The following is a 15,821-nucleotide window of genomic DNA, read 5'->3' on the forward strand; positions in this document are numbered from 1 at the left end:
AAGGTTTAAAGACACAAACACAAATGCTTGCATTAAAACAAATAAAATACACCTGACAAAGGAAACAAATAAATAAAATAAAGTGTTTTATGAACTTAACACAACTGCTGGCTGTTTAAAGCTAGTTCACATAGAATAATAAAATAAATAGATAGAAATAAATAGATTTGAGATCAATGATGTGAAAAAAATAACTCCAACTGATACAACAAAAGTGCTTTCCTGCCAGCTAGTTCACATGGTTTATAAAGGTACAGTATTTATGTGAAACAAGGCATAGCTTGCTGGTCCTGAGAGTCAGCTTTGTATTTGGTGTGGGCAATTAAGGAAGCTTGTATAGCTGGCCTGTCATTGTTTCTGGATGGTTGTTGGTGGTCGATGTATCTTCAATCTGGAACAGAAATTAATACAATGTCAGGATAGATAAACAGCATAACAGGAATTCCAAGTGTATAAGTAGCATATCGGTCTCCGCCAGGTGACATCATTGTTTACCTCGGGCGCGGTGCATCGTGGGAAAACCACCATATTAGGCGGGAAGTCGAGTTAACCCACACGCGGCTGTTCTTTCGGCACAATTATTAACCTGAAATGGCCCGATCGTGTTGTGTGAGAGGCTGCCAGTCCCGGCATGGCAGATCGGGGGACGAAGGAATCCGTTTTTTCCGTTTTCCAACCTGGAAAAGATCACACGGACCTCAATTGGAGGAAATAACAAAGAGACGTCGCATGGCCTGGCTTTCAGCAGTGAGGAGAAAGGATCTCATTTTCAACAAAACATTCCCCCACGTGTGTTTGTTCTCGGCACTTTCATAAAGGTAACATAAACTTTTAATATTACTTAAAAAACGTCAGAAAATGCATTATTTGTGTTTTATTATTATTCATAATCACCATTATTCTAACTTATTATTTTTTATTATTTCAAAAACAAATTTAAACACCCATATTAAATTAATTAATTAATTTGATATAAGACATAGCCTTATCCAGTATGAACTTGCTTTCTAAATCAAACCTAACATGTGGTTTCAGGTGAGCCAGCTTATGAGATGATGGAGAGTGACCCAGACTGGGCCCCATCCTTACATCTTGGACACACGTTTATCAAACCAACAGACCCTGGTCGCTCTGCCAGACGAAGGGCACGGGAGCAGACACGGAAACAGACCCTTCAGTCAGCAGAGACAGGCATACACCAGGATGTAAACACTGACGGGCTACAGACCGAGGAGACATGTGATGCTGAAGAAGGAAATGGTCAGCTGGAGGTTGGAAAGGATGGAGAAAAAAACCCTCAGCAGGAGATCAGAGAGGATGGAGAAGAAAACCCTCAGCTGATCACAAACAAGGAGGTGCAGAACCCCACTGAAACTGTGACTCAGCCTGAATGTGACCTGTGTGTGCTCAGGCGTGCAGAGGTCAACCGCCTGACAGAAGAGAATATAGAACTGCGACGCAAACTTAATGAGAACATGATATCCGATAGTTTCTTTGGAGCTGATGATGAAAAAGTAAAGTATTACACTGGTCTGCCAAACCTTGCAACCTTCCTGGCGCTCTTTAATTTTTTATTGCCACTCATGTCATATCAAAAGAAATGTCTTACTCCTTTTCAGATGCTCCTATTCACACTCATGCGCTTAAGATTGGATTTGCCTCTGCAGCACCTTGCTTATCTGTTTCATATTTCTCCTAGGACTGCACAAAGAACATTTCATGATATGGTTTCATGTCTTTATGCAAATTTGAGGCGTGCTATTATATGGCCAGACAGAGACACTCTCCGCAAAGTAATGCCACATCAGTTCAAGGAGGCCTTTGGAAACAGAGTAGCAGTGATTATTGACTGCTTTGAGATATTTACAGAAAAACCATCAAACCTAAAAGCGCGTGCCCAAATGTTCTCCAGCTACAAGCACAATCACACCATGAAATATTTAATAGGTGTGACACCCAAAGGAGCCATTTGTTTTTTGTCCAAAGGCTGGGGAGGTCGTACAAGCGACAAACACATCACGCTGAACAGTGGCTTCCTTGACAATTTGTTGCCTGGGGACCTGGTCTTGGCTGACAGAGGTTTTGACATACAGGAGTGTGTGGGCATGCTGTGTGCTGAAGTTAAACTCCCAGCATTCACCAAAGGCCACTGTCAGTTAGCAGCTAGAGATGTGGAGGAAACTAGGAAAATAGCACATTTGAGAATCCATGTTGAACGGGTGATTGGAAATGTATGTCAAAAGTACAAAATCTTAAATGGAACTATTCCTATTTCAATGGTTTTACCCTGTGCTGGAGAAGAGGTCACATTCTTGGATAAGGTCGTCACTGTGTGCTGTGCCCTGACAAATCATTGTCCAACTGTGGTGTAGATACAGAAATCACCCAAGATGTAAATGCATTTTGATTTTTTTACTTGTGCATAAGGAAGGCTTGTACACACTGTAAACTTTCTTTTTTAGCACAATAAACTTTTTTCAACAAAACTTGTAAACATTAGCATAATAGAAATATCCCCACAACCTGCAAATATCAACCTGTAAACATTCTTTTGTAGCATCATAAAAAATTGTCAAACACTGAAAACTTGTAAACATTCTTTTTAGAATAATAAAAGTCTTCTAAAACCTTCTAAAACTGTAAATATTCCTTTTTTTTGGTAGCATAAAGAACATGGGTCATTGAGAAAAATATTAAGTTGAACTGTTTTTATGTGTGCATTTAACTGTCAAGTGATCAGTGCAAAAGGTAAACACAAGGAATAGCTTAACATACTGGTAACATATGTAAAGTGAAGAGGTAGTAGTATAAGGTGCTCAGCTACATTTGTCTGGTGAACACAAACAACACTGCAAAAAAAAAAAAAAAAACAGTTTAAGTTTTTAAATTTGAGCACTTCCAGTGTCAAGTGATTAGTGCAAAAGTAAACACAAGCAATAGCTTAACATACTGGTAACATATGTAAACACAAAAAAATCACTGTAAAACACACTTAAAAAAAAACAGTTTAAGTTTTTAAATTTGAGCACTTCCAGTGTCAAGTGATCAGTGCAAAAGTAAACACAAGAAATAGCTTAACATACTGGTAACATATGTAAACACACAAACATCACTGCAAAACACATTTAAATTAACAAAGACAGTTTAAGTTTTTGAATTCGAGCACTGAGGGCAAAGCCAAAAATCAGACTGAGCATCTTTGAGGTGTAGGCCAACACAACTCAAATGAAACCAAACGATGGGGCAGTTTTCATTGTCACAGGCCACCATGTCATCTTTGGCCTCCGGTCCATGGCACAAACACCATAGCTTGTCAGCTGCTACAATGTTGTTTGCTTTTTCAGCCAGAGGTTTTGCAGCCTTGCAAGGTCTTTTCCTTACAGGATCAGAGCTGTCTGTCAGCGGTGCTCGTTGTGCATCACGTGTGAAGAAGTGGCTGACCAGTTCAGGGAGACACACACGCTCAAAGAACTGCTGTGGCTTTTCAAGGAGTGCATTCCACAGCTTGGGGTCAGGTGCCACACGTAACACGACAATGTCTTTCAGGGTCCACACTACAAAGTCACAATATGCTGCATTAGCAACAAAAATTTGGGTCTGCACTTGTTTGTAGTATGGATGCTCCTTCTTAAGCTGCAGCTTTCCATCCACCATTTCCAAACAGAAATTTTTATCACCACTCCTGCATGCCTCCAGAATGGTATTGTCTCGGTACTTGAATGGGCACTTTATCTCGACACAGCCTTTTCCGCAGCAGGTGCACAGTACAATTGCATCAGGTGATGCTCCAACCTGGGGAAACTTGGGGTTGATAATGAACCCAGACTGGCTTAGCTCAAAGTCACAGTGTTGGTTTTCCATTTTCTGTTTGTACTGTGTTTGCCCTCTCTGTTCATTTTGTCTCCCCCATACAGTGGCAGCACAATGATTGGTTGCACCGCTGTTTGTGCCACATACTGCTTTGACGGTTGAAACTGCAGGGTTGTCCAAATCTGACCGAAAGACTGCGTGCATGGTTGATGCTGTTACCCTTCCTGTGCGAAACCGATACCATGTTGAGGATCTGTGCTGTGATCTACTATGCAATTCTATGTAGTGGGCCTGGTCCTGTGAAATGTCTGCCTTTTTTAACAAAGTTTTGCAGTGCAACCGTAACGCAGACAAATCACTGCAATCCATTTTTTTATCACGCAGTCGGGACAATGAATCTGGTGCAGGACATGGCTGTAATGTGTCTGCAAATGAATCACAAAATCCTGGTACACAAGACAAAACAGCAGCTTTAGGTGAGGCTTTCTGCAGTTCACAAAGATATGCGCTCCACTGGTCCTGTGTGCTGGTGTTGCCTGTGCAGGTGCTTGTGACAGTTCTGAGCGCTGGCATGTGTTCGGCCTGACCATCCAAGAGTTGGTCTAGGCTTTTCCGTTTAGCTTTTGATGATGTAAAATCGATCTTGTGTCCCACCTCCGCTCCCACTTTGTTTATGTTGTTCGGTATCATCCAGTATGCAGGCTCTCCTGTAACAGTTGTTTTCTCCCTGCATCTGATAGTGGCCTCCAACTTGAACAGCATGGCAGCTACATGCGTACAGGTCTCTGCTATCCCAGCCATACATGTACAGTGAGCAGATGATATGGCTCCTGATCGGTCAATGATGGCCCAGGGTTTCAGTGGTGTGTCGTTTAGTCTTTGAGAGTGCATGACCTACAAGGAACATAACACAGATACAAACGTTTTAGTGGGATGGGAGTCTTACATATGTTCAGGCAGGGGGGGATTTAGCATTAGGCAATACTAGGCAGGTGCCTAGGGCCCCAAGTTCCTGGGGCCCCCATAACATGTATGTTTAATACAGCTGTTCCTGACATAAATGATCCTGATATAAATGATATAAATGCTTTCGCTAAAAGGACAGCAGCAAACCATTTGAAAAAAAATGATACAATGAGCGGTTTTGTACTTGAGCGACTTTACAGGCTCTTCTAGCACTTTAATATCAAAAAAGGGCCTAGCGCCAAATCTTGCAAAATTTTTCTGCTACTGGAGACTTTGGCGACCACATTCATAGGGCCCCCTGCCTGTCTTTGCCTAGGGCCCCCATTTTTCTAAATCCGCCCCTGTTTTCAGGCTTATGTTAACTGTACAGACTTATCTTGGACAGGCTGCTATGTAAACGTGGGCATAAAAAAAATATATATTTTGATTACTGAACATCATTTAGGAGCTTGCTTGAGAAGCGCTGAGGGAGCTTACCTTTGCAGTAACAACTGTGTTGTTGCACATCTGTGGTCGGTAGGAAAACAGATCCTGAACCCAGCCATTTGTGAACTGTCCGTGTGCTTCCAGTGATTTATATGCCTTGAATTCCTCGCACGTGTAGGCACTGACGCCAAACACTAGGTAAGTGGTTATGTCCACTGATGAGGTCGGAGGCAGTGAAGAGACGTCGGAGCTCCAGTCTTTGCTCCGGAGATCATAGGGATCTATGCCGTTAATATCCGACAGTTTGGCCAAGTAACGGTCCCTGGCCTCGTTGTTAAGTTTTTCCCGGTACGGTAGTTTCGCATTCTGCTTACTTTTTTCCATGTAGTCGGCGAAAAAAACTCAATCCTTTAGTCCTTTTGTTTGGCTGTGCTGCGGCTGTTTACACTACGCCTTCTCCACTCAAAATGGCGTCTTAGCAACAAATGTCACGTGACTGACGGAGACCGATAGGTCTCTTTTTTTCCTTAACAAAAACTAAGTCTCTATAAAAACTACATTTGACAATCCATTTCAAACTCATACAAACAACCTAACTATCATTTTATGCAGGAATAAATTGCAGACATTTTTATGTGTGCATGCATTTTGGTTGTATTAATATTGATTAATATTGATGTTTGCATCCAAATCCCCGCAGTGGTTCCCCAAGCAATGGCTATTTTGTGTATGAAAATCTAGGTTAAAGTTGTTCTGAATTATGTGTGGCATATTATTTTAATTTTCTTATCCTGATACACACTGTCAAAGATCGATAGTTTCAGTTGGTTTTAGCATTTAGCATACATGTGTAGCTGCCGAGGTGTTTTGTGTTAACTATAGTTCACTTGCTGCTCCTAGTTTACCTAAAGCATCTGTCTGCTTTAATCAAACTTGCAATGTAACTGAAACTATAGTTTCCCGGCCAGTATAACATATCTAAGTTCTATCAACAAGTGGCTACGGTCGCTACGTGCTAACAAGCTAACGTAACGTAGCCAGCCTGGATACTAAATGCTATGAAAGTTAGCCAACATCAGTTAGTTTATCATTAGGACATTATAGCTGTTGATTAATGTTACATTATAAACAACCACCACCAATATTTCTGTTAACTTACCGTAATGTCTTTGTGGTGAACTGCGACGTGTCTCTTCAGGTTGTGTTTTTTCCAGCTACCATGTGGCCACATTCCTTCCCTTCCACTAAAATCAAGCATTCGGGTTTGTTCTCCACTTCAATGAAGTGAAAATGTGTCCATATGTCACGTCTCCTCTTTCTCCCGAGCCCCAGAGTAGGCTACTCTGTGCCGCCCGCTCCAGGTTTGAAAGTGGGTGTGTGGAGCTGACAAGGAGGATGCGGAGGAGGAGACGAGACAGGATTTGAAAAAAACATAAAATAATAATATGTAATTTTCGTCTCGTCTTTGTTCGTGAACTAAAATGTCCATAGATTTTAGTCCAGTCTTTATTTACCAAACTGCATTTTCGTCTCGTCTTTATTAGTCAACGAAAAATATTTCTGATTTACTCCCAGATATTGTTTATTAGTGGGAATTTTCGTCTCGTCTCGTCTAGTTTTCGTTGGGTGAAAAATGTGCGTTGACGAAAATATTTTCGTTTAGTTTTCGTTAACGAAATTAACACTAAGACACACATATATATACATACATACACTCCGAAGTAGGCAGCCTGCAAATTGAGACGCAGCCATTGTAACCATCATTGACATTCATAATGATGCCTTATTAGACATTGTAGAATTTGTAAATATTTTCTTAATATTAATATTTAGTGTAGTGAGCATGGTGAGACTTGTGAAATCCACTTTTCTCACTATACAATGTCGGAGAATGAGCAAGGCAGTTATTGTTGGATCTTCTGTGTTGATAAACCTGCTTGTAATTTTTTTTTATAATGCTGTACATAATTAGGATAATATAGAGTATATGCAACATAATTGTTTTAAATTTTGTTCATAATCTAAACCTGACATGTTATCAATATGACAAATTAGATCCCGCTGTGTACTTGTTTAAATAGCACTGTGTTGGAAACAAAGCTGCTTTAGATTTTTAAATAAAGATTTCTTCACAACAATTGCTCATATCCTCATAATCTTTCACATTGGACATATGTGGGAATGTTTGTATCGATTGTGAAAATTGAAGTGTTTAGCTTTATTGAGATAATTGAAGTTAAAGATGCTAGTATTGGAGGCCAAAAATTTCAGGAATTTTTACAAATAAGTTTGAACCACTGCTCCAATCCGGCCGATATTTTAGGGATTTAAGATTTTTAGGACCCTCCATAGATCTACTAAGTTTAAAGTGTTTGGCTTTATTACTTTTAGAGATAATTGGAATCAAAGATACTATTAGAGGCCAGAAATGCAAACATTTCAGAATTTTTCCAAATAAGTTTCCTCTAGAACCACTGCTCCAATCCGGCTGATATGGGAACCGGAACCACACATGAGGTCTTCCACAGGGTGGGGACCACCCCCAGGCCGAGGCTCAGGTTGTACATGTTGCTGAGGATCTGACAGAGCTCACCTGCACAGGTCCTCAGCAGCCTGGGGGGGGAGGCCTTCCCCTGTTTCAGCTGCCTTCTCACCTGCATTGGTGTTACTGTGAGGGGGGAGGAAGGCACGACTAGAGGTGTGGATGGGTCGGGGGTTGGTTGGAGTGGCGGCGGTGGGGGGGAAAGGTCTCTGGGGGGCTGGTGGTTGGAAGTGTGTGGAGAGTTGAGGGCAGGGAGGGGACCAGTGTGAGGGGAGTCAAACCGGGTGAAGAAGCTGTTTAACTCATCTGCAAACTTGGTGTAGGCACAATGCTCTCCACACAGAAGGTCATGTAGTCAGTGATGCATTCAGTCAGGCTGTTGATGTCCTCACCAATTGGAACATGCTCCAGTCTGTGGTGCTGAAACAATCCCTCAGCTCCTCAGTGGTGTCAACTAACCAAACTTTCACTGACTGTGCAATTGTCCTTCTCACCAGTGGAATGTAATGGGGGGCAGGTAGACAAGGTTGTGATCTGAACGACCCAGCGGGGGGAGGGGGGCAGAGGTGTATGCATCCTTAACATTTGCATAAAAAAGGTCCAGCCTTTTATTGTTCCTGGTTGCGTGACGTATTGTGTGAGCATGGGGAGAGTGGAGCAGAGTGAAGAAGTCTGTTCTAACAAATCTAACAATAAAGACATATTGTTTAAACATAAATCCTTATTTATTGATTATTGGTTTAATAATAACATTATTTTGGTTGACCAATTATTTAACAAAGAGGGTCCTCTTTACTCTTATAAAGAGTTTCTAGAAGAATACAAAATTCCTGTCTCCTATAGATTATGCCTAAGTCTTTGGAGCAATTTCTTCTGGTATTTGCATGTTATTTATCCTCTAAAACAAAAGAAACACACATACAATATATATATATATATATATATATATATATATATTTTTTTTTTTTTTTTTTTTTTTTTTTTTTACTCTAGCCCAGGGGCCCCCATCCTGACTCCAGCCCAGGGGCCCCCATCCTCCTAAATCCGGCCCTGCATACTGGAATACATTTGTGCAAAACATTGACTGGAAGAAGGTCTGGCTCTTACCCAACCGATGTTTGCTGACCACCAAAATGAAAGCAATATCATTTAAAAATAATTCATAAGTTTTACCCGTCTAATGATCATATTGTCAAAAAATTTAAAAAAGACATTGAAGTATTGTGGGATGGGAGTCAGTATTAGTAACAATCACGTGATTGGGACGGTACAGTATTAAACACTAACGGGAGCAGACGGGAGCGGGAGCAAACCAATAATAACAAAAAAAAACTAGGATCAATGCCAAAAAATAAAATTAAATAGAAAGAAAAAAAATCCAGTACTGGCGCGGCGCCGCCATTTTGTAGTTTTTTTCCTTGAAGCCTACACCATAATGCGAGTCAAAAAAACTACACGACCCAAAAACCATCACTGCTTCCGGAGCGGGATGGGACAGGAGTGAAAATCCACTCCCGTCTTAGACTCTAGTCTGAAACTTGTTTACCACGCTTTGGAAACGCACAGCACGATCACGTGACCAAACTCCCGCGGCAGATAATAAAGTCTTAAACTCACTGAGAGTAATTCCTCATCTGGGCTGCATATCTGCTGCTTCACGTGAACATGAGCCGAGCCGCACCACCTCTCATTCACAAACACTGCCAGACCATGACACATATAATATGGAATAGGGTAAATACAATTATAAAAATATCTAAACACTGTGGCTATAAGGCATGCAATATAATATACCTATATATACAGTAAGATAAAAATGTAGAATGATAATCCCTATGGTCTAATGTAATAAAAAAGTGATTTAAAAATATTCGTCCATAGCTGGGATTGAACCCTCAACCTTCAAAACTGCACACCACTTCCTCTACCCTCTACACCAACAGCCCGGAACATGTAAAGCCCATCCCAGTTTGCTAATTCACCTATCTACTCCTGACTCATGGGACGCCGAAATGGACTCAGACTGCCACCTAGTGGCTATGGTAGTCACATGTTTTTCACACAATATGTGAAACACGCGGAGCGTGAGTGAAGTGTCCATTTCCAACCAGCGCCCGCTGTAGGACATGCCTGGAACACCTCCAGAGGGAGGCCACCCTGGCCTGGTTACATGGCTGACTGACATGACTGATTTCTTAGGCAGTGAAATAAAATGAGGCTGGGATCTGTTTTGTTTTGTGAGGACCCAACTGAAAAAATAAGCAAGCTTTTATCAACCAAAAAGTAAAATTATATGTTTGAGTTCACTTTCAGCTGTGACACACATCAAATTTTTAACTTTTTGTTAAAACTTTAACAATTAATATTCGGGAACAATTAGCTGTTCCTTTTAAATCGAGGGGCTCAAGTTTCTATGGAGCATAAAGACGCTTTGTTTGCGACCCTGTGACCTTTGGCCCTCCCTGACTTTAGGATTTATTACTGTACTTATATCCTTAGAGTAATTTAGCTTTGGATCTCTAACTAGGGAGAACTAGTTCATCTTTCATGGCTAAATTTGGAGATGTTGTCTGTCAGACCTGCTTCGTTGACTGGCCTCATCCAAACCCCTCTTAGCATTTCCCACCCCCTTGTTACAAATATATGCAAATTAAATTCACTTTAAAATGTTATACCATTAAGGGGCTATTTCACATTTATATAATGGTATCTATTTTTTGCATCTAACCCTGCAGCATCAAATAAAACGCAATGAGAGGAGGATCTTGGGTCGGATTCACTCCTCATCTATTTAGCATTGCGTGCATCTCAGTTGTTACGGTGTCATCAGGCCCCAGCTAACTTTGCCCATCTATTTAATTCTTGGTATTTACTTCTTAATTTTTTGACACAAGTATTCAAGTCTTTTTCTATTTGTACAGGGGTTCAGTTTGATCCAGCAACATGTACTGTTTTGAATGGGTTTTTACCTCCTACTTTGCAGTTTCCTAAACATAAAACTAATTTTGTACAATTAGTGTACTAGGTAGACGTTTGAACTTATTGAAACATCCTGCGGCACTTTCTCACTCCTCCTGGATCAGGGAGGTCTTCAGTTGACAACATGGTGTGAACTGTCAAGCAGAAAAGCAAGTTAGGCACACAATGAGCCGAACATGCTGACACCATCTTCAGACCCTCTTTTAAAATGGCATTAAAACATCTCCAAAACAGTTTTAACCTTGAATTATGAAGACAGTTATTTGTGTTAATTATCATTTTCTAATGTAAAGAAAAGTATACAGTTTTGGAAATGCTTTAAACATGATGCTAAAGCATAATCTAACCTTCCTTCCCCTGTCCTTTAGCCATTTTTGTTAGATACAGGCTTCCTGGCTGGCAATGATCCTATAAAGTTAAGAGACCTGAAAGCATAAAACTGCCATTGACAATGTTTTGTTAGTTTGCTCACTCCCAAACCTCACTCCACATATTAATTTTAACTAGCAAAGCATGGCCTCAACTATTTTCTCATTCCATGTAAAGTCAGAAACACTGACATTGTTTGGAAACCAGAGAGAATATATGTTTTAATTTAAGACCTTTTAAGGATCAAGACGTTTACACATTTTAAAAGTAAAAAAAATTAGTGCAAAATGTACGGTATAGATCGGTTGAAACTGATTCTTTATTTGTGAGAAAGAAGAGTTTTTATCCTTACGCTTAAAAAGCAATAAAATATTTCGTTAGTAATTCCTCTTTAACAATGTGCTTTTTCAAAAGCAGAACATTGGGTCTGACTAAAAAGAATTGCATATGAAACGGGAAACCTGTGGAAAGGTCAAGAAAGGTCAGAGCAGACTCATCCTGCTGAGGAGACTGAGGTCTTTAGGAGTGCAGGGGGTGCTCCTAAAGACCTTCAATGACTCTGTTGTGGCATCAGCCATCTTCTATGGAGCTGTCTGTTTGAGCAGTGGCTTATCTGTAGCTGAGAGAAAGCAGCTGGATAAGTTGGTCAGGAAAGCCAGCTCTGTGATTGGATGCCCTCTGGACTCAGTGCAGGAGGTGTAAAACAAAAGGATCCTAGCTAAATTAACATCTCTGTTGGATAATGTCTCCCACCTCATGCATGGAGCTGGTGCTGAACTGGAGAGCTCCTTCAGTGACAGACTGCTGGCCCCTGAATGCACCAGGGAGCGTTATCACAGATCCTTCCTCCCAGCAGCTGGAAGACTTAATAACCAACACTGTTCCCAGCACCCTCATTAAGTTCTTACATTCATTCTGATTTTGCACAGTTTCTACCTTAGTCAGTTAAATAACATGATGCTGTCGTTTTCCAAATCTCTGATGTTGCTTCTATTTTCAAATATCCATTACTGGAAAATTGTCCATAGCTTTATATTGGTTATTTATTCTCCAGGTGCAGTTTTTATATTGTTAAAACACTTTACAGTACAATATTTTATTGTACATATATTTTAACTTTTCACTCTTTACTACGATGTTATTCTTATACATTTTTCTAAGGTCCACATTTGTGTGACCATTTTTTTTTCTATAATCTTGTTACTGATGTAAACACCAGAACTCCCCCATTACAGGAAAATAAAGGAATATATATATATATATATATATATATAATATATATATATATATATATATATATATATATATATATATATATATATATATATATATATATATATATATATATATATATATATATATATATATATATATATATAAACTGTTTTCTCACCCCCCGTGGGGGTGTATGTGTCATCCTCAAGCTCGGGTCTTCTACCAGAGGCCTGGGAGTTTGAGGGTTCTGCGCAGTATCTTAGCTGTTCCTAGGACTGCGCTCTTCTGGACAGAGACCTCTGATGTTTTACCTTGAATCTGCTGTAGCCACCCTCCCAGTTTGGGGGTCACAGCCCCCAGTGCTCCAATTACCACTGGCACCACTGCTGCTCTTACTTTCCACATCTTTTCTAGCTCCTCTTTCAGCCCTTGGTATTTCTAAAGCTTCTCGTGTTCTTTCTTCTTGATGTTGCTGTCGCTTGGAATCTCACTACTGCCTTCTTGTGCTGTTTGTCGATCAACACGATGTCTGGTTGGTTAGCCATCACCTGTTTGTCAGTCTGGATCTTGAAGTCCCATGGGATCTTAGCTCGGTCATTCTCAACTACCTTGGGGCTGTCTTCCATTTTGACCTTGGGACTTCCAGCCCATACTCATGGCAGATGTTCCTGTACACTATGACAGCTACCTGGTTGTGGTGTTCCATGTATGCACTTTCTGCCTGCATTTTACACCCTGCTGTTATGGGCTGTATTGTTTCAGAGGCATCTTTGCACAGTCTGCATCGGGGGTCCTGCCTGGTGTGGTAGACCCCGGCCTCTATCTTGTACTGAGTGCCTGTTCTTGTGCTGCCATGATTAGCGCCTCTGTGCTGTCCTTCAGTCCAGCCTTTTCTAGCCACTGGTAGGATTTTTTGATTTCAGCCACTTCTTCTATTTGTCTGTGGTACACGCCGTGCAGCGGCTTGTCCCTCCATGATGGTTCTCCTTCCTCTTTCTTGTCCTCACTTTCGGTTTTCTCCTGCCTGAGGTATTCACCAAGCCATTTGTCTTTGGGGGCCATCTTCCTGATTAGGGATGGGGATCGTTAATATTTATTGATATCGATACCTTTATCGATACTCCTTATCGATCCGAGTCTTTATCTATACCACTATCGATACTTTTCTGTTATTTGGTGGAAAGACGATGCAACAATATTTTTTAACAGAACTGGTATTGCTTTTATTGGTTAATAAGTAAGCATAACAAAAAAGTTTCTAGCCTTCAATAAACATGGCTAATGTAATAGGCCACTTTGAAATGACATAAAACTAACTAGAATATATTTTCACAATTGTTGGTTAATGTATTGTCTACTGTCACTTTTCATCATGTTTTTAGGAAAATATTTAACAAATAAATAATTGTATTTTAAACTAAATCTAATTTTTAATAAATGTTGGCATCAGTAGTTTAATTATATATTCTAAAATAATTAGAGCAATATACAACTGTATTACTCATGTTTCTCGCTAAAAACTCAATTTCCCGTTTTCTTTACGTTACACTTGAACGCATCATGATAACCTAATTGTCGTTTTACTGAGCCAATCTGAACACATCATCACGCAGCACGTCTGAAACTTTATTTACTTTTCAAGCTAACTAGCTTGTATGCTTCCGATTACAACACGGATTTCACAATTACTATTTTTAACTGAACGGACAGGCTACAAAGTCTGTGTGCGCGCTTACCAGTGGTACTCTGAGTGGATGATGAAGACGGGCCCAGCTGTGGTGCGGGGGCAGGAGGAGGAGGAGGAGGAGGAGGAGTCTTTTCCGTTCAGCCATTCTCAAGTCGCGAGCAAAGTTAAGTGCCAGACTTGTTTTACTTTAAATATCTGTTTGCTTACAATTTCATTCCAAAACATTGGTGGACATGCTGCAGTGATCGGATTGATTAGATTTAAATGCTGTGACGCGACTCGAGGGATACACAATTATGTTACAGGACCTCCGGGAGAAAAAAAAAAACGACCAGACTCGATAGTGGTATCGATAAGCCCAAACGTTATTGATTTTCGGGTTTTGAAAAAAGTGGAACCGGGACCTTGATGGAACCGGGTTTCGATCCCCATCCCTATTCCTGATGTACTCCTGGATCTTAGTTGTTTCATCCTGGACAGTGGTCTTGACACTCACTAGCCCTCGGCCTCCCTTGCTACGCTTGGTATACAGTCTCAGGGTGCTGGATTTGGGGTGGAACCCTCCATGCAATGTGAGGAGCTTTGTCGTCTTGATGTCAGTAGCCTTTATCTGCTCTTTTGGCCAGTTTATTTTACCAGCGGGGTATCTGATGACTGGCAGGGCATATGTGTTGATGGCTTGGATCTTGTTTTTCCCATTCAGCTGACTTTTCAGGACCTGCCTTACTCTTTGTAGGTATTTAGCTGTGGCAGTCTTTCTTGCTATCTCCTCGTGGTTTCCGTTAGCCTGTGGCACCCCAAGGTATTTCTAACTGTCCTGAACATCTGTAATGTGGCCTTCTGGTAGTTCAACCCCCTCGGTTCTGATCATCTTCCCTCTCTTTGAGACCATGCGACCGCACTTGTCCAGTCCGAATAACATCCCGATCCTGGTAGTGTTTATCAGTGAGTCGATGTCTCGCTCACTCCTGGCATACAGCTTGATGTCATCCATGTAGAGGAGGTGACTGATGATTGTTCCGCTTCGGAATTGGTATCTGTAGCCAGTCTTTGTGATGATCTGGCTGAGGGGGTTCAGGCCTATGCAGAACAACAGCGGGGATAGTGCATCGCCCTGGTATATGCCGCACTTGATGGTGATCTGTGCTATTGGCTTTGCATTGTACTGAGTGCCTGTTCTTGTGCTGCCATGATTAGCGCCTCTGTGCTGTCCTTCAGTCCAGCCTTTTCTAGCCACTGGTAGGATTTTTTGATTTCAGCCACTTCTTCTATTTGTCTGTGGTACACGCCGTGCAGCGGCTTGTCCCTCCATGATGGTTCTCCTTCCTCTTTCTTGTCCTCACTTTCGGTTTTCTCCTGCCTGAGGTATTCACCAAGCCATTTGTCTTTGGGGGCCATCTTCCTGATTAGGGATGGGGATCGTTAATATTTATTGATATCGATACCTTTATCGATACTCCTTATCGATCCGAGTCTTTATCTATACCACTATCGATACTTTTCTGTTATTTGGTGGAAAGACGATGCAACAATATTTTTTAACAGAACTGGTATTGCTTTTATTGGTTAATAAGTAAGCATAACAAAAAAGTTTCTAGCCTTCAATAAACATGGCTAATGTAATAGGCCACTTTGAAATGACATAAAACTAACTAGAATATATTTTCACAATTGTTGGTTAATGTATTGTCTGTCACTTTTCATCATGTTTTTAGGAAAATATTTAACAAATAAATAATTGTATTTTAAACTAAATCTAATTTTTAATAAATGTTGGCATCAGTAGTTTAATTATATATTCTAAAATAATTAGAGCAATATACAACT

The 15,821-nt window shown here is 40.7% G+C and overlaps 1 protein-coding gene across 1 annotated transcript; it reads left to right on the plus strand.

Annotated features, from left to right (window-relative positions):
- Nucleotides 1-795: 795 nt before the first annotated feature.
- On the plus strand, nucleotides 796-2,454 carry LOC119797645. Its single transcript, XM_038306804.1, has 2 exons — nucleotides 796-818; nucleotides 1,036-2,454. The coding sequence occupies exon 2, from the start codon at nucleotides 1,053-1,055 to the stop codon at nucleotides 2,370-2,372; it is 1,320 nt and encodes a 439-aa protein (XP_038162732.1). The 5' UTR covers nucleotides 796-818; nucleotides 1,036-1,052; the 3' UTR covers nucleotides 2,373-2,454.
- Nucleotides 2,455-15,821: the final 13,367 nt, after the last annotated feature.

Source organism: Cyprinodon tularosa, unplaced genomic scaffold (genome assembly GCF_016077235.1).
Source record: "Cyprinodon tularosa strain WSP-4 unplaced genomic scaffold, ASM1607723v1 ctg591, whole genome shotgun sequence".
NCBI lineage: Eukaryota > Metazoa > Chordata > Actinopteri > Cyprinodontiformes > Cyprinodontidae > Cyprinodon > Cyprinodon tularosa.